Below are 23,479 nucleotides of genomic sequence, written 5' to 3' on the forward strand. Positions count from 1 at the left end.
TGAGTGGCTGAGTAAATGGGTGGGTTAGTTAGTGGGTGAGTGGCTGAGTAAATGGGTGGGCGAGTTAGTGGGTGAGTGGCTGAGTAAATGGGTGGGTGAGTTAGTGGGTGAGTGGCTGAGTTAATGGGTGGATGAGTAAGTGGGTCAGTAACTGAGTAAATGCGTGGGTGAGTTAGTGGGTGAGTGGATGAGTAAATGGGTGGGTGAGTTAGTGGGTGAGTGGCTGAGTAAATGGGTGGGTGAGTTAGTGGGTGAGTGGCTGAGTAAATTAGTGGGTGAGTTAGTGGGTGAGTGGCTGAGTAAATGAGTGGGTGAGTTAGTGGGTGAGTGGCTGAGTAAATTGGTGGATGAGTTAGTGGGTCAGCAACTGAGTAAATGAGTGGGTGAGTTAGTGGGTGAGTGGCTGAGTAAATGAGGGGGTGAGTTAGTGGGTGAGTGGCTGAGTAAATGGGTGGGTGAGTTAGTGGGTGAGTGGCTGAGTAAATGGGTGGGCGAGTTAGTGGGCGAGTGGCTGAGTAAATGGGTGGGTGAGTTAGTGGGCGAGTGGCTGAGTAAATGGGTGGGTGAGTTAGTGGGCTGGTGGCTGAGTAAATGGGTGGGTGAGTTAGTGAGCGGGTGGCTGAGTAAATGGGTGGGTGAGTTAGTGGGTGAGTGGCTGAGTAAATGGGTGGGTGAGTAACTGGGTCAGTAACTGAGTAAATGAGTGGGTGAGTTAGTGGGTGAGTGGCTGAGTAATTGAGTGGGTGAGTTAGTGGGTGAGTGGCTGAGTAAATGGGTGGATGAGTTAGTGGGTGAGTGGCTGAGTAAATGGGTGGGTGAGTTAGTGGGTGAGTGGCTGAGTAAATGGGTGGGTGAGTTAGTGGGTGAGTGGCTGAGTAAATGGGTGGGCGAGTTAGTGGGTGAGTGGCTGAGTAAATGGGTGGGTGAGTTAGTGGGTGAGTGGCTGAGTTAATGGGTGGATGAGTAAGTGGGTCAGTAACTGAGTAAATGCGTGGGTGAGTTAGTGGGTGAGTGGATGAGTAAATGGGTGGGTGAGTTAGTGGGTGAGTGGCTGAGTAAATGGGTGGGTGAGTTGGTGAGTGAGTGGCTGAGTAAATGGGTGGGTGAGTTAGTGGGTGAGTGGCTGAGTAAATGGGTGGGTGAGTTAGTGGGTGAGTGGCTGAGTTAATGGGTGGATGAGTAAGTGGGTCAGTAACTGAGTAAATGAGTGGGTGAGGTAGTGGGTGAGTGGCTGAGTAAATGGGTGGGTGAGTTAGTGGGTGAGTGGCTGAGTAAATGGGTGGATGAGTTAGTGGGTGAGTGGCTGAGTAAATGAGTGGGTGAGTTAGTGGGTGAGTGGCTGAGTAAATGGGTGGGTGAGTTAGTGAGTGAGTGGCTGAGTAAATGGGTGGGTGAGTTAGTGGGCTGGTGGCTGAGTAAATGGGTGGGTGAGTTAGTGAGCGGGTGGCTGAGTAAATGGGTGGGTGAGTTAGTGGGTGAGTGGCTGAGTAACTGGGTGGGTGAGTAACTGGGTCAGTAACTGAGTAAATGGGTGGGTGAGTTAGTGGGTGAGTGGCTGAGTAAATGGGTGGGCGAGTTAGTGGGTGAGTGGCTGAGTAAATGGGTGGGTGAGTTAGTGGGTGAGTGGCTGAGTTAATGGGTGGATGAGTAAGTGGGTCAGTAACTGAGTAAATGCGTGGGTGAGTTAGTGGGTGAGTGGATGAGTAAATGGGTGGGTGAGTTAGTGGGTGAGTGGCTGAGTAAATGGGTGGGTGAGTTGGTGGGTGAGTGGCTGAGTAAATGGGTGGGTGAGTTAGTGGGTGAGTGGCTGAGTAAATGGGTGGGTGAGTTAGTGGGTGAGTGGCTGAGTTAATGGGTGGATGAGTAAGTGGGTCAGTAACTGAGTAAATGAGTGGGTGAGGTAGTGGGTGAGTGGCTGAGTAAATGGGTGGGTGAGTTAGTGGGTGAGTGGCTGAGTAAATGGGTGGATGAGTTAGTGGGTGAGTGGCTGAGTAAATGAGTGGGTGAGTTAGTGGGTGAGTGGCTGAGTAAATGAGTGGGTAAGTTAGTGAGTGAGTGGCTGAGTAAATGGGTGGGTGAGTTAGTGGGCGAATGGCTGAGTAAATGGGTGGATGAGTTAGTGGGCGAGTGGCTGAGTAAATGGGTGGGTGAGTTAGTGGGCGAGTGGCTGAGTTAATGGGTGGATGAGTAAGTGGGTCAGTAACTGAGTAAATGCGTGGGTGAGTTAGTGGGTGAGTGGATGAGTAAATGGGTGGGTGAGTTAGTGGGTGAGTGGCTGAGTAAATGGGTGGGTGAGTTGGTGGGTGAGTGGCTGAGTAAATGGGTGGGTGAGTTAGTGGGTGAGTGGCTGAGTAAATGGGTGGGTGAGTTAGTGGGTGAGTGGCTGAGTTAATGGGTGGATGAGTAAGTGGGTCAGTAACTGAGTAAATGAGTGGGTGAGGTAGTGGGTGAGTGGCTGAGTAAATGGGTGGGTGAGTTAGTGGGTGAGTGGCTGAGTAAATGGGTGGATGAGTTAGTGGGTGAGTGGCTGAGTAAATGAGTGGGTGAGTTAGTGGGTGAGTGGCTGAGTAAATGAGTGGGTGAGTTAGTGAGTGAGTGGCTGAGTAAATGGGTGGGTGAGTTAGTGGGCGAATGGCTGAGTAAATGGGTGGATGAGTTAGTGGGCGAGTGGCTGAGTAAATGGGTGGGTGAGTTAGTGGGCGAGTGGCTGAGTAAATGGGTGGATGAGTTAGTGGGCGAGTGGCTGAGTAAATGGGTGGGTGAGTTAGTGGGTGAGTGGCTGAGTAAATGGGTGGGTGAGGTAGTGGTTGAGTGGCTGAGTAAATGAGTGGGTGAGTTAGTGGGTGAGTGGCTGAGTAAATGAGTGGGTGAGTTAGTGGGGCAGTGGCTGAGTAAATGGGTGGATGAGTTAGTGGGTGAGTGGCTGAGTAAATGGGTGGATGAGTTAGTGGGGGAGTGGCTGAGTAAATGGGTGGATGAGTTAGTGGGCGAGTGGCTGAGTAAATGGGTGGGTGAGTTAGTGGGCGAGTGGCTGAGTAAATGGGTGGGTGAGTTAGTGGGCGACTGGCTGAGTAAATGGGTGGGTGAGTTAGTGGGTGAGTTGCTGAGTAAATGGGTGGGTGAGTTAGTGGGTGAGTTGCTGAGTAAATGGGTGGGTGAGTAAGTGGGTGAGTAGCTGAGTAAATGGGTGGGTGAGTTATTGGGTCAGTAACTGAGAAAATGAGTGGGTGAGTTAGTGGGTGAGTGGGTGAGTGGCTGAGTAAATGAGTGGGTGAGTTAGTGGGTGAATGGCTGAGTAAATTAGTGGGTGAGTTAGTGGGTGAGTGGCTGAGTAAATGGGTGGGTGAGTTAGTGGGTGAGTGGCTGAGTAAATGAGTGGGTGAGTTAGTGGGTGAGTGGCACAGTAAATTAGTGGGTGAGTTAGTGGGTGAGTGGCCGAGTAATTGAGTGGGTGAATTAATGGGTGAGTGGCTGAGTAAATGAGTGGGTGAGTTAGTGGGTGAGTGGCTGAGTAAATGGGTGGATGAGTTAGTGGGTGAGTGGCTGCGTAAATGAGTGGGTGAGTTAGTGGGTGAGTGGCTGAGTAAATGAGTGTGTGAGTTAGTGGGTGAGTGGCTGAGTAAATGGGTGGATGAGTTAGTGGGTGAGTGGCTGAGTAAATGGGTGGATGAGTTAGTGGGGGAGTGGCTGAGTAAATGGGTGGATGAGTTAGTGGGCGAGTGGCTGAGTAAATGGGTGGGTGAGTTAGTGGGCGAGTGGCTGAGTAAATGGGTGGGTGAGTTAGTGGGCGAGTGGCTGAGTAAATGGGTGGGTGAGTTAGTGGGTGAGTTGCTGAGTAAATGGGTGGGTGAGTTAGTGGGTGAGTTGCTGAGTAAATGGGTGGGTGAGTAAGTGGGTGAGTAGCTGAGTAAATGAGTGGGTGAGTTAGTGGCTGAGTGGCTGAGTAAATGGGTGGTGAGTTATTGGGTCAGTAACTTGGTAAATGAGTGGGTGAGTTAGTGGGTGAATGGCTGAGTAAATTAATGGGTGAGTTAGTGGGTGAGTGGCTGAGTAAATGGGTGGGTGAGTTAGTGGGTGAGTGGCTGAGTAAATGAGTGGGTGAGTTAGTGGGTGAGTGGCTGAGTAAATTAGTGGGTGAGTTAGTGGGTGAGTGGCCGAGTAATTGAGTGGGTGAATTAATGGGTGAGTGGCTGAGTAAATGAGTGGGTGAGTTAGTGGGTGAGTGGCTGAGTAAATGGGTGGATGAGTTAGTGGGTGAGTGGCTGAGTAAATGAGTGGGTGAGTTAGTGGGTGAGTGGCTGAGTAAATGAGTGGGTGAGTTAGTGTGTGAGTGGCTGAGTAATTGAGTGGGTGAGTTAATGGGTGAGTGGCTGAGTAATTGAGTGGGTGAGTTAGTGGGTGAGTGGCTGAGTAAATTGGTGGATGATTTAGTGGGTGAGTGGCTGAGTAAATGGGTGGGTGAGTTAGTGGGTGAGTGGCTGAGTAATTGAATGGGTGAGTTAATGGGTGAGCGGCTGAGTAAATGAGTGGGTGAGTTATTGGGTGAGTGGCTGAGTAATTGAGTGGATGAGTTAATGGGTGAGCGGCTGAGTAAATTAGTGGGTGAGTTAGTGGGTGAGTGGCTGAGTAAATGGGTGGATGAGTTAGTGGGTGAGTGGCTGAGTAATTGAGTGGGTGAGTTAGTGGGTGAGTGGCTGAGTAAATGGGTGGGTGAGTTAGTGGGTGAGGAAATGGCTGGATGAGTTCGTGGGTGAGTGGCTGCGTAAATGAGTGGGTGAGTTAGTGGGTGAGTGGCTGAGTAAATGGGTGGGTGAGTTAGTGGGTGAGTGGCTGAGTAAATGGGTGGGTGAGTTAGCAGGTGAGTGGCTGATTAAATGAGTGGGTGAGCGACTAGATTAGTGGGTGGGCGGGCGGGCGAGTGAGTGAATTGACCGGAGTGAATCCTAGCCAGTGCTGAATCACACATCCATCACCCTTCTGACCTACCGACCGACCTACAGCTGTCACTCTGAATTTCAGCTCACGGCTACCAGCAAAGGAGACAGTGAATGTCTGAACCGTACCCGGGCCTCCTTCCCCTAGGCCGACTCAGCCTCAAATGAGTGCCTGGTGTAGCGGTGTGTAGCAGTACACATTGGCCACTGGGGAAAGACAAAGGCGGCCCGGCGTGGCGTTAGCCACCTCGTGCGCCGTGCCGGCCTTCAAAGGTGCTCACTTACAGCGCTCGCCCCAAGAGGGGTGAGGTTCTGGCAGCAGTGAGAGTGATCCGCCCACTCACCCACCCACCTTTCCCCCCCAACTACCACTCACCTTTACACCCACCCACCATTCCCCCACCCACCCATTCACCTTTCCACCCATCCACCACATTCCCCCCCACCCATCACTCACCCCCCTTACCCCCCCCCCCAAGTCACCCACCCCACCCCCCCCTACCTCGTCGAGGACTCCGTAGGGGGCGACCCCGCAGATGCCTCCACACTCGTCACGTGCTCCCTTCTCGGCGTAGCGGCACCGCACCGTGTCGCCGTCAGCATCGTACACCGGGATGTTCCACACGGTGGTGCAGCCGGCCTTCAGCCTGGGGGGGTGGGTGTCGGCACGAAGCATGATGAATGGACAATGACACATCACAAGAGTAAACGGGGACTTCCTCTACTTACGCACGAGTTAGTTTCCCAGAGGTACTGTTCGCAAGTCGATTTGTTCATGAGTCCGAACGCGTTGTACGGCGTGTAAACTAAATACGGGGAATGTCTGTGAAGGTTGTATAATCTCCTGCAAATGTAGATGCCACTGGTTCTTCACGTTCTGCAGATTTAGATGCCACTGGTTCTTCACGTTCTGCAGATGTAGATGCCACTGGTTCTTCACATTCTGCTGATGTAGATGCCACTGGTTCTTCACGTTCTGTAGATGTAGATGCCACTGGTTCTTCACGTTCTGCAGATGTAGATGCCACTGGTTCTTCACGTTCTGTAGATGCCACTGGTTCTTCACATTCTGCAGATGTAGATGTCACTGGTTCTTCACGTTCTGTAGATGTAGATGCCACTGGTTCTTCACGTTCTGCAGATGTAGATGCCACTGGTTCTTCACGTTCTGCAGACGTAGATGCCATTGGTTCTTCACGTTCTGCAGATGTAGATACCACTGGTTCTTCACGTTCTGCAGATGTAGATGCCACATGTTCTTCGCGTTCTGCAGATGTAGATGCCACTGGTTCTTCATCTTCTGTAGATATAGATGCCACTGGTTCTTCACGTTCTGCAGATCTAGATGACACTGGTTCTTCACGTTCTGCAGATGTAGATGCCACTGGTTCTTCACGTTCTACAGATGTAGATGCCACATGTTCTTCACGATCTGCAGATGTAGATGCCACTGGTTCTTCACGTTCTACAGATGTAGATGCCACATGTTCTTCACGATCTGCAGATGTAGATGCCACTGGTTCTTCACGTTCTGCAGATGTAGATGCCACTGGTTCTTCACGTTCTACAGATGTAGATGCCACATGTTCTTCACGATCTGCAGATGTAGATGCCACTGGTTCTTCACGTTCTGCAGATTTAGATGCCACTGGTTCTTCACGTTCTGTAGATTTAGATGCCACTGGTTCTTTACGTTCTGCAGATGAAGATGCCACTGGTTCTTCACGTTCTGCAGACGTAGATGCCATTGGTTCTTCACGTTATGCAGATGTAGATGCCACTGGTTCTTCACGTTCTACAAATGTAGATGCCACTGGTTCTTTAGGTTCTACAGATGTAGATGCCACATGTTCTTCGCGTTCTGCAGATGTAGATGCCACTGGTTCTTCACGTTCTGCAGATTTAGATGCCACTGGTTCTTCACGTTCTGCAGATGTAGATGCCACTGGTTCTTCACGTTCTGGTGATGTAGATGCCACTGGTTCTTCACGTTCTGCAGATGTAGATGCCACTGGTTCTTTACGTTCTGCAGATGTAGATGCCACTGGTTCTTCATGTTCTGCAGATGTAGATGCCACTGGTTCTTCACGTTCTGCAGATGTAGATGCCACTGGTTCTTCACATTCTGCAGATGTAGATGCCACTGGTTCTTCACGTTCTGCAGATGTAGATGCCACTGGTTCTTCACGTTCTGCAGATGTAGATGCCACTGGTTCTTCACGTTCTGCAGATGTAGATGCAACTGGTTCTTAACGTTCTGCAGATGTAGATGCCATTGGTTCTTCACGTTCTGCAGATGTAGATACCACTGGTTCTTCACGTTCTGCAGATGTAGATGCCACATGTTCTTCGCGTTCTGTAGATGTAGATGCCACTGGTTCTTCATCTTCTGTAGATATAGATGCCACTGGTTCTTCACGTTCTGCAGATCTAGATGCCACTGGTTCTTCACGTTCTGCAGATGTAGATGCCACTGGTTCTTCACGTTCTACAGATGTAGATGCCACATGTTCTTCACGATCTGCAGATGTAGATGCCACTGGTTCTTTACGTTCTGCAGATTTAGATGCCACTGGTTCTTCACGTTCTGTAGATTTAGATGCCACTGGTTCTTTACGTTCTGCAGATGAAGATGCCACTGGTTCTTCACGTTCTGCAGACGTAGATGCCATTGGTTCTTCACGTTATGCAGATGTAGATGCCACTGGTTCTTCACGTTCTACAAATGTAGATGCCACTGGTTCTTTAGGTTCTGCAGATGTAGATGCCACATGTTCTTCGCGTTCTGCAGATGTAGATGCCACTGGTTCTTCACGTTCTGCAGATTTAGATGCCACTGGTTCTTCACGTTCTGCAGATGTAGATGCCACTGGTTCTTCACATTCTGGTGATGTAGATGCCACTGGTTCTTCACGTTCTGCAGATGTAGATGCCACTGGTTCTTCACGTTCTGCAGATGTAGATGCCACTGGTTCTTCACGTTCTGTAGATGCCACTGGTTCTTCACATTCTGCAGATGTAGATGCCACTGGTTCTTCACGTTCTGCAGATGTAGATGCCACTGGTTCTTCACGTTCTGCAGATGTAGATGCCACTGGATCTTCACGTTCTGTAGACGTAGATGCCACTGGTTCTTCACGTTCTGCAGATGTAGATGCCACTGGTTTTTCACGTTCTGCAGATGTAGATGCCACTGGATCTTCACGTTCTGTAGACGTAGATGCCACTGGTTCTTCACGTTCTGCAGATGTAGATGCCACTGGTTCTTCACGTTCTGCAGATGAAGATGCCACTGATTCTTCACGTTCTGCAGACGTAGATGCCATTGGTTCTTCACGTTATATAGATGTAGATGCCACTGGTTCTTCACGTTCTACAGATGTAGATGCCACTGGTTCTTCACGTTCTGCAGATGTAGATGCCACATGTTCTTCACGATCTGCAGATGTAGATGCCACTGGTTCTTCACGTTCTGCAGATGTAGATGCCACTGGTTCTTCACGTTCTGCAGATTTAGATGCCACTGGTTCTTCACGTTCTGCAGATGTAGATGCCACTGGTTCTTCACCTTCTGTGGATGCCACTGGTTCTTCACATTCTGCAGATGTAGATGCCACTGGTTCTTCACGTTCTGCAGACGTAGATGCCATTGGTTCTTCACGTTATGCAGATGTAGATGCCACTGGTTCTTCACGTTCTGCAGATGTAGATGCCACTGGTTCTTCACGTTCTACAGATGTAGATGCCACTGGATCTTCACGTTCTGCAGATGTAGATGCCACTGGTTCTTCACGATCTGCAGATGTAGATGCCACTGGTTCTTCACGTTCTGCAGATGAAGATGCCACTGATTCTTCACGTTCTGCAGACGTAGATGCCATTGGTTCTTCACGTTATATAGATGTAGATGCCACTGGTTCTTCACGTTCTACAGATGTAGATGCCACTGGTTCTTCACGTTCTGCAGATGTAGATGCCACATGTTCTTCACAATCTGCAGATGTAGATGCCACTGGTTCTTCACGTTCTGCAGATGTAGATGCCACTGGTTCTTCACGTTCTGCAGATGTAGATGCCACTGGTTCTTCACGTTCTGCAGATGTAGATGCCACTGGTTCTTCACGTTCTGTAGATACCACTGGTTCTTCACATTCTGCAGATGTAGATTCCACTGGTTCTTCACGTTCTGCAGATGTAGATGCCACTGGTTCTTCACGTTCTGCAGATGTAGATGCCACTGGTTCTTCACGTTTTGCTGATGTAGATGCCACTGGTTCTTCACGTTCTGCAGATGTAGATGCCACTGGTTTTTCACGTTCTTCAGATGTAGATGCCACTGGTTCTTCACGTTCTGCAGATGTAGATGCCACTGGTTCTTTACGTTCTGCAGATGTAGATGCCACTGGTTCTTCACGTTCTGCAGATGTAGATGCCACTGGATCTTCACGTTCTGCAGATGTAGATGCCACTGGATCTTCACGTTCTGTAGACGTAGATGCCACTGGTTCTTCACGTTCTGCAGATGTAGATGCCACTGGTTCTTCACGTTCTGCAGATGAAGATGCCACTGATTCTTCACGTTCTGCAGACGTAGATGCCATGGGTTCTTCACGTTATATAGATGTAGATGCCACTGGTTCTTCACGTTCTACAGATGTAGATGCCACTGGTTCTTCACGTTCTTCAGATGTAGATGCCACATGTTCTTCACGATCTGCAGATGTAGATGCCACTGGTTCTTCACGTTCTGCAGATGTAGATGCCACTGGTTCTTCACGTTCTGCAGATTTAGATGCCACTGGTTCTTCACGTTCTGCAGATGTAGATGCCACTGGTTCTTCACCTTCTGTGGATGCCACTGGTTCTTCACATTCTGCAGATGTAGATGCCACTGGTTCTTCACGTTCTGCAGACGTAGATGCCATTGGTTCTTCACGTTATGCAGATGTAGATGCCACTGGTTCTTCACGTTCTGCAGACGTAGATGCCATTGGTTCTTCACGTTATGCAGATGTAGATGCCACTGGTTCTTCACGTTCTACAGATGTAGATGCCACTGGTTCTTCACGTTCTGCAGATGTAGATGCCACTGGTTCTTCACGATCTGCAGATGTAGATGCCACTGGTTCTTCACGTTCTGCAGATGAAGATGCCACTGATTCTTCACGTTCTGCAGACGTAGATGCCATTGGTTTTTCACGTTATATAGATGTAGATGCCACTGGTTCTTCACGTTCTACAGATGTAGATGCCACTGGTTCTTCACGTTCTGCAGATGTAGATGCCACATGTTCTTCACGATCTGCAGATGTAGATGCCACTGGTTCTTCACGTTCTGCAGATGTAGATGCCACTGGTTCTTCACGTTCTGCAGATGTAGATGCCACTGGTTCTTCACGTTCTGCAGATGTAGATGCCACTGGTTCTTCACGTTCTGTAGATACCACTGGTTCTTCACATTCTGCAGATGTAGATTCCACTGGTTCTTCACGTTCTGCAGATGTAGATGCCACTGGTTCTTCACGTTCTGCAGATGTAGATGCCACTGGTTCTTCACGTTCTGCTGATGTAGATGCCACTGGTTCTTCACGTTCTGCAGATGTAGATGCCACTGGTTTTTCACGTTCTTCAGATGTAGATGCCACTGGTTCTTCACGTTCTGCAGATGTAGATGCCACTGGATCTTCACGTTCTGTAGACGTAGATGCCACTGCTTCTTCATGTTCTGCACATGTAGATGCCACTGGTTCTTCACCTTCTGCAGATGTAGATGCCACTGGTTCTTCACGTTCTGCAGATGTAGATGCCACTGGTTCTTCACGTTCTGCAGATGTAGATGCCACTGGTTCTTCACGTTCTGTAGATGTCACTGGTTCTTCACGTTCTGCTGATGTAGATGCCACCACCGCCACCACACCTCCCCCCACACCTCCCCCCACACCTCCCCCCACACCTCCCACCCACACCCCCCCACCTCTCCCACCTCCCCACACACCTCCCTCACACCTCCCACCCACCTCTCCCCACACCTCCCTCCCACACCTCCCCCCACACCTCTTCCCCACACCTCCCCCTCACCTCCCCACACACCTCCCACCCCACCCACACTTCCCTTACCTCCCACCCACACCACCCCCCAAAACCTCCACCCACACCCTCCCCCACACCTCCCCTCACGCCCACCTCCCTCCAACCTCCATCCAACCTACCCCACACCTCCCCCCACCTGCCCCCCACCTCCCACCCACACCTCCCCCCACACCCCCCCCCCGCCCCCCCCGCCCCCCCCATCCACAGCACCTGATGAGCGGCTTGGAGGCGGTGACGGGGGAGACGTTCGGGGCCCCCGTGTCGCTGCGCACGCCCGGGTTGAGCACCGTGATGAGCGACCAGTCCCACTCGGACGCCTCCACGAGGCCGCTCGTCCTCTGCACCAGCGCCTTGACCCAGCAGCAGTCGTCGAAGCTGCCGGGAGAGACGGGCGACGAGGAGAATGGGGAGGATGGGGAGGAGGATGAGGAGGATGAGGAGGATGGGGAGGAGGATGAGGAGGGGGATGAGGAGGATGAGGAGGAGGATGAGGAGGGGGAGGAGGATGCACACACAACAACAACAACAACCACCGCCATTCGCCACTCAGTGGCGGTGACGTCACCACGACGCTTGTGCCAGGCTACGTGGACCCTGAGGCTGCCACGTGAAGTGTCGAGCGCCCGCTGGCAGGAGGTCACGGGGCAGACCCAGCAGGTGCCACGGGTCGACTGACTAAGATGACTGAGATGACTGAGATGAGTGGCTGATGCACCACCTGTCCCCCTACTGTGCCAACTTGCTGTGCTTTAGCCACCCGGTGCTCCGCTCGTTGTTGTGAGCGTGGCTCCTCCGCCTTCCGTTGTTGTTGGAGGGCGACTGCCTCCAACTGCCCAGTAGCAGCGTCCTTCACGAGCCTCCTCCACAGAGGCCGATCTTGACACCGCTGGTACCAGTCATCGGCAAGTCCACTCAGCTCCACGTCCTCATGTACCACATCACTCCATCTCCTCTCTAGCCCATGCCGCGCCCTTTTAGCCCCCTCGATCCGGCCGAACAAAAGCTGCTTGGGCATGCGGTGGCTGGGCATGCAGGCTACATGACCCAGCCAACGCAGCCGGAGGATCTCACCGATGGGACTTTATCCAGATCTATCAAGGATTTGTGAGCTCCTCAAACATTCCAGCCTGCTGGTTAAACCCAGGATAGATCGTAGGCAGGCAAGCCTAAATGTTTCTAATCGGTGAAGATGTTCCATTAGGGGGGTCCACGTTTCGCAATCTTAGAGAAGGGAGGGAATGACTGTGGCCGAGAAGACTTGAAGCTTCATGCGGAGCGACAGACCAGGTAGCTTCCACACAGCATTACGCAACCGATGAAAAGATAATGCTGCTCGACTGATTCGGAGTAACACCTCTGCTATCAAATCGGAGCCGGTCATGAGCACACTGCCCAGGTATGGGAAACTCTCCACTCTCTCCACAACTTCCCTATCACCAATTGGGAGTTGTGGGGGTGGAGTGTCCGATGGTACAAAATACCCAGGCAGGTGCTTAGTTTTGGTGGGGCTGATGGTACGGCCCCACCTCTGAGTGGCACGCTCCAGTCTCAGCAGCAGCGTCTCCAACTCCTCCTCTGAATGAGCAGCTATTACCAAATCATCGGCATACATAACGTGGTTGAGCAATAGGGAGCCATCCCTTGACCGCAACCGGGCATCGATCAGCCTCCCATTATATATGTACCATATGGAGATTCCCCCGGTACAGCTATTGAAGGCTTCACGAACTACGTGGTCAAAATAGATGTTAAATAATGTGGGAACCAGAGGACATCCCTGTCGCACCCAAGGTGTACAGGGAATGGCTCTGACTCCCGGCCACGTAGTTTTACCCGGGCCCGCTCACCATCATGAAGGTCCTTAATGATCGTGAGCAGAGGGTCAGGTACTCCAAAAGCACGAAGAACAACCCAGAGCCCAGGCCTACTGATGGTATCATAGGCCTTGACCAGGTTAATAAAGCAGGGATGTAGGTCTTGTTGAAATTCCCTACACCTCTGCTGTAGCAGACGGACAGAAAATATGGCATCTGTGCAGGACCGCCCTTTCCTGAAACCGCATTGGGGCTCCGCACACGCACGCACACACACACGTACACACGTACGCACACACACACACACGTACACACACATACACACACGTACACACACACGTACAAACGCACACACAGACAGACGACGACGTCGACTCACGATACGACGGTGGGCCGAGATGCTGGCACGTCGAACTCGAAGCTGGAGGTGCCGATCATCCAGTTGGAGTTTTCGTTTTGCTCCGTGCACACGAAGGTGAGGGCGTACGAGCCCTGACAACCCTCCCGGCACTTCCACTTCTGCTTGGACTTGATGAGCGCTCCGCTGTCGATGTCTGCGTCCGTGCATTTCGCTCCCTCGTCCGAGGTCCTGCGCCAGGCCAGCATGTAGTTGAAGAGCACCTGTGGTGGTGGTGGTGATTGTGGTTGTGGTGGTGTGGTGGTGGTGGTGATTGTGGTTGTGGTGGTGGTTGTGGTGGTGGTGTGGTGGTGGTTGTGGTGGTGGTGTGGTTGTGGTGGTGTGGTGGTGGTGGTTGTGGTGGTTGTGTTGGTCGTGGTGGTGGTGGTTGTGTTGGTCGTGGTGGTGTGGTGGTTGCGGTGGTTGTGCGGTGGTGGTGTGGTGGTGGTTGTGGTGGCGTGGTGGTGGTTGTGGTGGTGTAGTTGTGGTGGTGGTGGTAGTGGTGGTTGTGGTTGTGGTGGTGTGGTGGTGGTTGTGGTGGTGTGGTGGTGGTTGTGGTAGTGGTGGTTGTGGTTGTGGTGGTTGTGGTGGTGGTTGTGGTGGCGTGGTAGTGGTGGTTGTAGTGGTGGTGGTTGTGGTGGTGTGGTGGTGGTTGTGGTGGTTGTGGTGGCGTGGTATTGGTGGTGGCGTGGGATTGGTGGTGGTGGCGTGGTGGTGTGGTGGTGGGTGTGGTAGTGGTTGTGGTGGTTGTGGTGGTGGTTGTGGTTGTGGTGGTTGTGGTGGTGGTGGTTGTGGTAGTGGTGTGGTTGTGGTAGTGGTGGTTGTGGTGGTGGTTGTGGTGTGGTAGTGGTGGTCGTGGTGGTTGTGGTGGTGGTGTGGGGAGAAGTTGTTCAGCAGTTAGTGCGCAGTCGCCACGAACCGGCCCACCCGAGTTCGATTCCCGCTCACGGCCACCAACACCACAATGACGACCGGTCCTGGGCATCCTCCCCTAGGTCGACTCAGCCTCAAGCGAGTACCCGGTGCTGTGTGTGTAGTAAACATCGCCACTGGGGAGACAAAGGCGGACGGGCGTGGCTTTTAGCGAGCGCCTTCATAGGCGTTCGCTAACAGCACTTGCCCCAACAGTCTGTGCAGGTTACACGTGGGGGGGCCTTTGTCTTTGTCTGGTGTGTGCTGGATGGAGGTGGGGACGGGTCAGAATCAGAATCAGCGTTTTATACCGCTGGAGGAGGAATCCGAAGCGCCGTAAAGCTCTTTGCTTACAACGGCAAACAATTACGCGACCATATTCTTGATTCTTTAGGTAAAGTCACCACCACGTAGAAGGGAAACAATAAGATAGTTAAAATATAAAACAATTAAATTATTATTCTTGGTTCTTTCGGTAAAGTCACCACCACGTAGAAGGGAAACAATAAAATAATGAAAAAATATAAAACAATAAAATTATTATTCTTGGTTCTTTCGGTAAAGTCACCACGTAGAAGGGAAACAATAAAATAATAAAGATATAAAACAATAAAATTATTATTCTTGGTTCTTTCGGTAAAGTCACCACCACGTAGAAGGGAAACAATAAAATAATAAAGATATAAAACAATAAAATTATTATTCTTGGTTCTTTCGGTAAAGTCACCACCACGTAGAAGGGAAACAATAAAATAATAAAAATATAAAACAATAAAATTATTATTCTTGGTTCTTTCGGTAAAGTCACCACGTAGAAGAGAAACAATAAAATAATAAAAATATAAAACAGTAAAATTATTATTCTTGGTTCTTTCGGTAAAGTCACCACGTAGAAGGGAAATAATAAAAATATAAAACAATAAAATTATTATTCTTGGTTCTTTCGGTAAAGTCACCACGTAGAAGGGAAACAATAAAATAATAAAAATATAAAACAGTAAAATTATTATTCTTGGTTCTTTCGGTAAAGTCACCACGTAGAAGGGAAACAATAAAATAATAAAAATATAAAACAATAAAATTATTATTCTTGGTTCTTTCGGTAAAGTCACCACGTAGAAGGGAAACAATAAAATAATAAAATATAAAATAATAAAATTATTATTCTTGGTTCTTTCGGTAAAGTCACCACGTAGAAGGGAAATAATAAAAATATAAAACAATAAAATTATTATTCTTGGTTCTTTCGGTAAAGTCACCACGTAGAAGGGAAACAATAAAATAATAAAAATATAAAACAGTAAAATTATTATTCTTGGTTCTTTCGGTAAAGTCACCACGTAGAAGGGAAACAATAAAATAATAAAAATATAAAACAATAAAATTATTATTCTTGGTTCTTTCGGTAAAGTCACCACGTAGAAGGGAAACAATAAAATAATAAAATATAAAATAATAAAATTATTATTCTTGGTTCTTTCGGTAAAGTCACCACGTAGAAGGGAAACAATAAAATAATAAAAAAATAAAACAATACAATTCTCACGACGTTTCGACTGCAACACCAAGCAGCAATCATCATCAGGTGTGAAAACCACAGCAACAATTTTTTTAATTTTTTTAATTTTTTCAAATTTTCTTGCTGTGGTTTTCACAGCTGATGATGATTGCTGCTTTGTGTTGCAGTCGAAACGTCGTGAGAATTGTATTGTTTTAGATATTTTTATTCATTATTTTATTGTTTCCCTTCTACGTGGTGGTGACTTTACCGAAAGAACCAAGAATATGAATCCCTGCAGTCACGAAGGCTTTAAATCAACAATTACGCGACCGTTTAAACAAATCAGCAAATAAAACAGAAGCCCTCCACCCCCCCCCCCATCATCACCGAGGCAATTGGCCCACTGAGCTTTTTTTAAAATTCGTCGTTTCCTAAGCGACCTGGCCCATCGCGAGTGACAACCAATGATCATATTTTGTTACTGGCAAATGAGGTTTTTTCCAATGGTGTAAATGCTTAACCCGAGCTCTCATACTCTGATGGTGCATTGTCTTTGAGTTGTGCGCCTTTTGGCGTCTTCTGGTCCAACACCAACGTGAGACTGGGCTCTAAAGAAAGCTGTCTCAGGTGTGGACCAATCAATTTCAAGGACAGTGCCACATACATTATCAGAGTTTGTGTTGTTTTTTGTTTGCGTTCCGACCGCAGGTATTGTGGTCAATGTAAACATGACTCCTTGTCAAAAAAGGTGTCAGTTTTGTTGCCAGATAAAAGGGTAAAAAATCAATTATCATATTTTGTTACTGGCAAATGAGGTTTTTCCAATGGTGTAAATGCTTAACCCGAGCTCTCATACTCTGATGGTGCATTGTCTTTGAGTTGTGCGCCTTTTGGCGTCTTCTGGTCCAACACCAACGTGAGACTGGGCTCTAAAGAAAGCCGTCTCGGGTGTGGACCAATCAATTTCAAGGACAGTGCCACATACATTATCAGAGTTGTTGTTGTTTTTTGTTTGCGTTCCGACCGCAGGTATTGTGGTCAATGTAAACATGACTCCTTGTCAAAAAAAGGTGTCAGTTTTGTTGCCAGATAAAAGGGTAAAAAACCAATGATCATATTTTGTTACTGGCAAATGAGGTTTTTCCAATGGTGTAAATGCTTAACCCGAGCTCTCATACTCTGATGGTGGCATGGCGTTGTCTTTGAGCTGTGCGCCTTTTGGCGTCTTCTGGTCCAACACCAACGTGAGACTGGACTCTAAAGAAAGCCGTCTCGGGTGTGGACCAATCAATTTCAAGGACAGTGCCACATACATTATCAGAGTTGTTGTTGTTTTTTGTTTGCGTTCCGACCGCAGGTATTGTGGTCAATGTAAACATGACTCCTTGTCAAAAAAAGGTGTCAGTTTTGTTGCCAGATAAAAGGGTAAAAAACCAATGATCATATTTTGTTACTGGCAAATGAGGTTTTTCCAATGGTGTAAATGCTTAACCCGAGCTCTCATACTCTGATGGTGGCATTGTCTTTGAGTTGTGCGCCTTTTGGCGTCTTCTGGTCCAACACCAACGTGAGACTGGGCTCTAAAGAAAGCTGTCTCGGGTGTAGATCAATCAATTTCAAGGACAGTGCCACATACATTATCAGAGTTTGTGTTGTTTTTTGTTTGCATTCCGACCGCAGGTATTGTGGTCAGTGCAAAAATGACTCCATGTTAAAAAAAGAGGTGTCAGTTTTGTTGGCAGATAAAAGGATAAAAAAAAACAATTATCATAGGAATAGGTTTTACCGGCACAAAAACTGACACCTTTATTCAAGGCATCATGTTTGCAATAACCACAACACAAGCAGTCAAAATGCAAACAAAAAAGACAACTCTGATAACAATAATAATATTGGCACTGTCCTTGAATTTGATTGGTCCACACCCGAGACGGCTTTTCTTAGAGCCTTGAATAAAGGTGTCAGTTTTTTGTGCCAGTTAAAAGGGTAAAACCTATTCCTATATCTTGTTACTGGCAAAGGAGGTCTCATAATGTAAAAAAAAAGAATTATCATATTTTGTTACGGGCAAATGAGGTTTCCAATGTAGTGACAGCCACTCAACAAAGTCTGGCTTAGGGGACGTCCATAAATGACGTCACGCACCTAGGGCGGGCGGGGGGGGGGGGTTACACATGTGTGTCGATGTGTGACGAAGGGGGGAGGGAGAAATGTGACGTCACATCAAAATGTGGAGAACTTTAATTAAATAAATGAAGACAACTCGTTTCTACTTAATTAAATAGACGTTTTAATAAATGTTTTCTTCTACAACATCAAAGTGCAGCGCCACGTTAAATACGCACTACAATGGCAATAGTTTAAAGCGATTTGAAGAATGTTCTATATATGTTTTTTTTGGGGGGGGGGTAGAGCTTTGTGACGTCATATTTGAGGGGGGTCTGACTTTTTGTGACGTCGTGTGACGAAGCGGGGGCGGGGCGGGGGGTAAAAAATCGTCCAAAATAGCGTGACGTCATTTATGGACGGCCCCTTATCGCGTGGGTAGGTGGGTAGGTGTCAGGGTGGTGGAGTTGGGTGGACGGAGAGAATTGAGATTGGGCGTCGTTCGGGAGTTAAAATAATAAAATAATTATCAGAAAGAGTGGCGTTACTACATTAACCAGGGCGCACCCCGGTGGCTAGGAGATGTTAACTACCTCGCCTGGTGTGCAGGAGGTCGTGGGTTCGATCCCGACCCTTGTCGATTGCCTGCTGCTGCTGTATATTTGGAGACTGTGTGTGTCTCTCTCTCTCATCATCACGGTGGCTAGGAGATGTTGACTACCTCGCCTGGTATACAGGAAATCGTGAGTTCGAGACCGACCCTTATTACGCCTGCTGTGTACACTATACACTACTATACAATACACTGCACTATATACTACTATACAATACACTACACTATACACTACACTACTATACACTACACTACTATACACTACACTACTATACACTATACACTACACTACTATACACTACACTATACACTACTAGACACTACACTATACACCACACTACACTATACACTACACTATACACTACACTACTATACACTACACTGCTATACACTACTATACACTACACTATACACTGCACTACTATACACTACACTATACACTGCGGCACACGAGGGGGTGGGTGGCCAACACCACGCCCGGCCGCCTTTGTCTCTCCTCGGTGGCGATGTTTACTACACACACCGCTACACCAGGTACTCATTTCGGGCTGAGTTGACCTAGGGGGGGAGGGGTGCCCATGACCGGGAATCGAACTCGGGCGGCTCGGTGTCGCAGCTCAACGCCCCGCGCTACTCACTACAAAGACAAAGCCAAAGATCTCCCCCCCCCCCGTATAGCCTCAACAGGCTTTTGGGGCAAGTGCTGTTTGCGAGTAGGACCCAACCACTACCGCTACACACAACAAGAAAAACAACGCCACTGAGTGGCTGCGACGTCACCACGGCGCCTGTGCCAGGCTAGGTGCACTTTGAAGGGTCGAACGCCCGATGGCAGGAGGTCACGGGGCTGACCCAGGTGCCACGGGATGGCCGACTGAGATGACTTGCCCGATGCACCACCTGTGCCCCCTGCTGTGCCAACTTGCTGTGCTTTAGCCACCCGGCGCTCCGCTCGTTGTTGTGAGCGTCGCTCCTCCGCCCTCCGTTGTTGTTGCTGGAGGGCGACTACCTCCAACTGCCCAGTAGCGTCCTTCACGAGCCTCCTCCACAGAGGCCGATCTTGACACCGCTGGTACCAATCGGCAAGTCCACTCAGCTCCACGTCCTCCTGTACCATCTCTTCTCTAGCCCGTGCCGCGCCAGTTTTGCCCCCGATATCCGGCCGAACAAAAGCTGTTTGGGCATGCGGTGATTGGGCATGCGGGCTACATGATCCAGTCAACGCGGCCTTGCCTGCCAGAGGAGCTCACCGATGGGACTTTGTCCAGATCTTTCAAGGGTTTGTGAGCTCCTCACACAATCCAGCCTGGTTAAATTCCAGAATGGGTCGTAGGCAGGCCAGCTTAAATGTTTCTAGCCGGCAAAGATGTTCCATTAGGGGGGGGGGGGGTCTTCGTTTTGCAAGCATAGTGAAGGGAGGACATGACCATGGCCGAGAAGACCCGAAGCTTCAAGTGGAGCGACAGACCAGGCAGCTTCAACACAGCGTTACGTAGCCGATGAAAAGATAATGCCGCTCAAATGATTCGGGGTTAGACCTCAACTGTCAAACCGGAGCCAGTCATAAGCACACTGCCCAGGTATGGGAAACTTTCCACTCTTTCCAAACTGCCCCATCACCAATTGGGAGTTGTGGGGGTGGAGTGTCTGATGGCACAAAATACCCAGGCAGGTGCTTAGTTTCGGTGGGGCTGATGGTAAGGCTCCACCTCTTAGTGGCACGCTCCAGGTTCAGCAGTAGCGCCTTCAACTCCTTCTCTGAGTGAGCAGCAATCACCAGATCATGAAGATACCTAACATGGTTAACCAATAAGGAGCCATCCCTTGACTGCACCCGGGCATCGATCAGCCTTCCATTGTATCTGTAGCAGCTGAAAATTCCTCCGGTACAGCCATCGAAGGCTTCACGAACTACATGGTTGAAATAGATGTTAAATAATGCTGGAGCCAGAGGACATCCCTGTCGCACCCCAAGGTGAACAGGGAATGGCTCCGACTCCCGGCCACGTAGTTTTACCCGGGCCCGCTCACCATCATGAAGGTCCTTAATGATCGTGAGCAGCGGGTCAGGGACTCCGAAAGCACAAAGAATAACACAGAGCCCAGGCCTACTGATGGTATCATAGGCCTTGACCAGGTCAATAAAGCAGAGATGTAGGTCCCGTTGGAATTCCCTCCACCCTCTGCTGTAGCAGACGGACAGAAAATATGGCATCTGTGCAGGACCGCCCTGGCCTGAAGCCGCATTGGGGCTCCGCAAGCCTCTCCTCAGCGTGCCTGGCAAGGCGATGTTGAATCATCCTTGCCAGGACCTTTCCCGGCACAACGAGGAGGGAAATGCCCCTGTAGTTGTTACAGTCTGTGCACACACGCTTACACACACACACTAAGTGGCGGTGACATCACCACGGCGCTCGTGCCAGGCTAGGTGCAAGGTTGAGGCCACGTGAAGTGTCGAACGCCCGCAGGCAGGAGGTCACGGGGCAAACCCAGCAGGTGCCACGGGTCGACCGACTGAGATGACTTGCCCGATGCACCACCTGTGCCAGGCTAGGTGCACCAGGAGGTCACGGGGCAGACCCGGCAGGTGCCACGGGTCGACTGACTGAGATGACTTGCCCGATGCACCACCTGTGCCAGGCTAGGTGCACCAGCAGGTCACGGGGCAGACCCAGCAGGTGCCACGGGTCGACTCACTGAGATGACTTGCCCGATGCACCACCTGTACCAGGCTAGGTGCACCAGGAGGTTACGGGGCAGACCCAGCAGGTGCCACGGGTCGACCGACTGAGATGACTTGCCCGATGCACCACCTGTGCCAGGCTAGGTGCACCAGGAGGTCACGGGGGCAGACCCAGCAAGTGCCACGGGTCGACCGACTGAGATGACTTGCCCGATGCACCACCTGTGCCAGGCTAGGTGCACCAGGAGGTCACGGGGCAGACCCAGCAGGTGCCACGGGTCGACCGACTAAAATGACTTGCCCGATGCACCACCTGTGCCAGGCTAGGTGCACCAGGAGGTCACGGGGCAGACCCAGCAGGTGCCACGGGTCGACCGACTGAGATGACTTGCCCGATGCACCACCTGTGCCAGGCTAGGTGCACCAGGAGGTCACGGGCACAAAAAGGCAAAAATCCCCCGTATAGCCTGAACAGACTGTTGGGGCAAGTGCTATTAGCGAGCACCCTATGAAGGCCGGCACGGCATGCGAGGGGGTGGGTGGCTAACACCACGCCTGGCCGCCTTTGTATCCCCAGTGGCGATGTTTACAAACCGCATTGGGTACTCATTTGAGGCTGAGTCGAAATAGGGGAGGCCCAAGACCGGTTCAGATAATTCATTATGTAACAGGATTTTTGTTCCTGGGTAGTAAGTGTTATTTCCTAATTGCTTATGCCTCAAAAGTGTAGAAAATGGCTTTTATTGTAACCCACACACTTTGCTCTTGAGACCAGTACTTTACGTGAAGGAATGACGCAAATTCGCCCGTTATCTCATTGAAAATAGCCACATTGCGAAACATCACTGTCCTGGCCACAAAAGCAAAGTATGCGGGTAATAATAATACAAAAAACGTTCTGCACCTTTGAGGCATAAGCAATTAGGAATTAACGCTTACTATACCCAGGGACAAACAAGAATCACTGATGTCGGCCGTGAGCGGGGAATCGAACTCGGGTTCGAAGCGCAGCGTAGCGCCCCCCCCCCCCCACTCTGCCAACTCGACGCTTCGCGCACGCACAGACACGCGCGCGCATCCTCACCTTGCCACTTTCCTCTTGGATCCAGGAGATGGTGCCACCTCTCAGGTGGGTGGCATCCACCCCCAGCGCGGCCACCATCACCACCACCACGAGGCCACCAAACGCGAGCCTCATGATGACAGTGGGAGATCAAGTTTCGTGTGGGTAGCAGCAGCAGCAGCAGTAACAGCAGCAACAGGAGGAGGAGGAAGGAGGATCGAGAAGCGATTGGCGGTGCGTTTTGTGGAGCCCTTGCACCACAAGGACAAAGCTTCCCTCGTGTAGCCTTTAACGGACTGTCGGGGGCTCAGCTGTGAAGATCACCCACACACACACAGACAGACTTCACTCACACGCACTCAGAGGGAGAGATGGAGAGAGAGAGAGAGATGGACTGTCTGCTGTGCCAGTCTTCTCATCACCACCCCCCCGGTCTCTGGAGAGTTCAGGGAGGGGATGACGCTTCTTATAGATGCCACGATCGCGACGGGGTCACACCCTTGGCCGTGACTTGGTGGCTATTTGGCCCAGGGCTTGGGCAAGGTCGCTCATCCACAGACATTCGTCCCCGGGGGTGGGTTTGGGAACTCGATCCCAAGTTTTCAGGGCAGGAGGTTCGTGGGTTCGATCCCGACCCTGACCATGCCTGCTGCTGCTGTATATTTCGAGTTCCGCATCTCTCTCTCTCTCTCATCGTCATCACTGCGGCTAGGAGATGTTGACTACCTCGCCTGGTATGCAGGAGGTCGTGGGTTCGATCCCGACCCTGACGGCTGCTGCTGCTGCTGTATATTTGGAGTGTGCATTTGCATCTCGTGGTCGCTCGGATTCTTCTCCACATTTAGCAACACGCGTTTAGAGTATTCTGCTGCTGCTATGAATTTCCACGTGATGGTGACATCAGCCACTTGGTCGATTTGCTATCATTTGTGATGGGCCAAGGTCGCTTCTGAAAAAGTGGCTACTGCGTACTTCAGAGGGGCCTTGCCTGATAACAATAAAACATAATTTAGTTCAATCTATGGGTCTCTGTGTATCTCTATGGGTCTCTGTGTATCTCTATGGGTCTCTATGTATCTCTATGGATCTCTAACTATCTCTATGGGTCTCTATCTCTGTGGGTCTCTATGTATCTCTATGGGTCTCTATATATCTCTGTCGGTCTCTGTGTAGCTCTATGGGTCTCTGTGTATCTCTATGGGTCTCTGTGTATCTCTAAGGGTCTCTGTGTATCTCTATGGGTCTCTATATATTTCTGTGGGTCTCTATGTATCTCTGTAGGTCTCTGTGTATCTCTGTGGGTCTCTGTGCATCTCTATGGGTCTCTGTGTATCTCTGTGGGTCTCTATGCATCTCTATGGGTCTC

General features: G+C 50.0%; 1 protein-coding gene across 1 annotated transcript in view; it reads right to left on the reverse strand.

Moving 5' to 3' along the window:
- The window catches only part of LOC116958659 (IgGFc-binding protein-like), a 70,745-nt gene extending 47,936 nt beyond the window's left edge, over positions 1–22,809 (reverse strand). The window contains exons 1-4 of the mRNA XM_076057298.1: positions 22,135–22,809; positions 13,218–13,459; positions 11,235–11,399; positions 5,437–5,581 (exon numbers count right to left, since the gene is read on the reverse strand). Of these exons, the coding sequence (XP_075913413.1) occupies positions 5,437–5,581; positions 11,235–11,399; positions 13,218–13,459; positions 22,135–22,248 (666 nt within the window). The 5' untranslated portion in view covers positions 22,249–22,809. The remainder of the gene's footprint in view (positions 1–5,436; positions 5,582–11,234; positions 11,400–13,217; positions 13,460–22,134) is intronic.
- Positions 22,810–23,479: the final 670 nt, after the last annotated feature.

The sequence above is a fragment of the Petromyzon marinus genome, chromosome 80 (assembly GCF_048934315.1).
Source record: "Petromyzon marinus isolate PM22_M1 ecotype Great Lakes invasive population chromosome 80, UKy_Petmar_22M1.pri1.0, whole genome shotgun sequence".
NCBI lineage: Eukaryota > Metazoa > Chordata > Hyperoartia > Petromyzontiformes > Petromyzontidae > Petromyzon > Petromyzon marinus.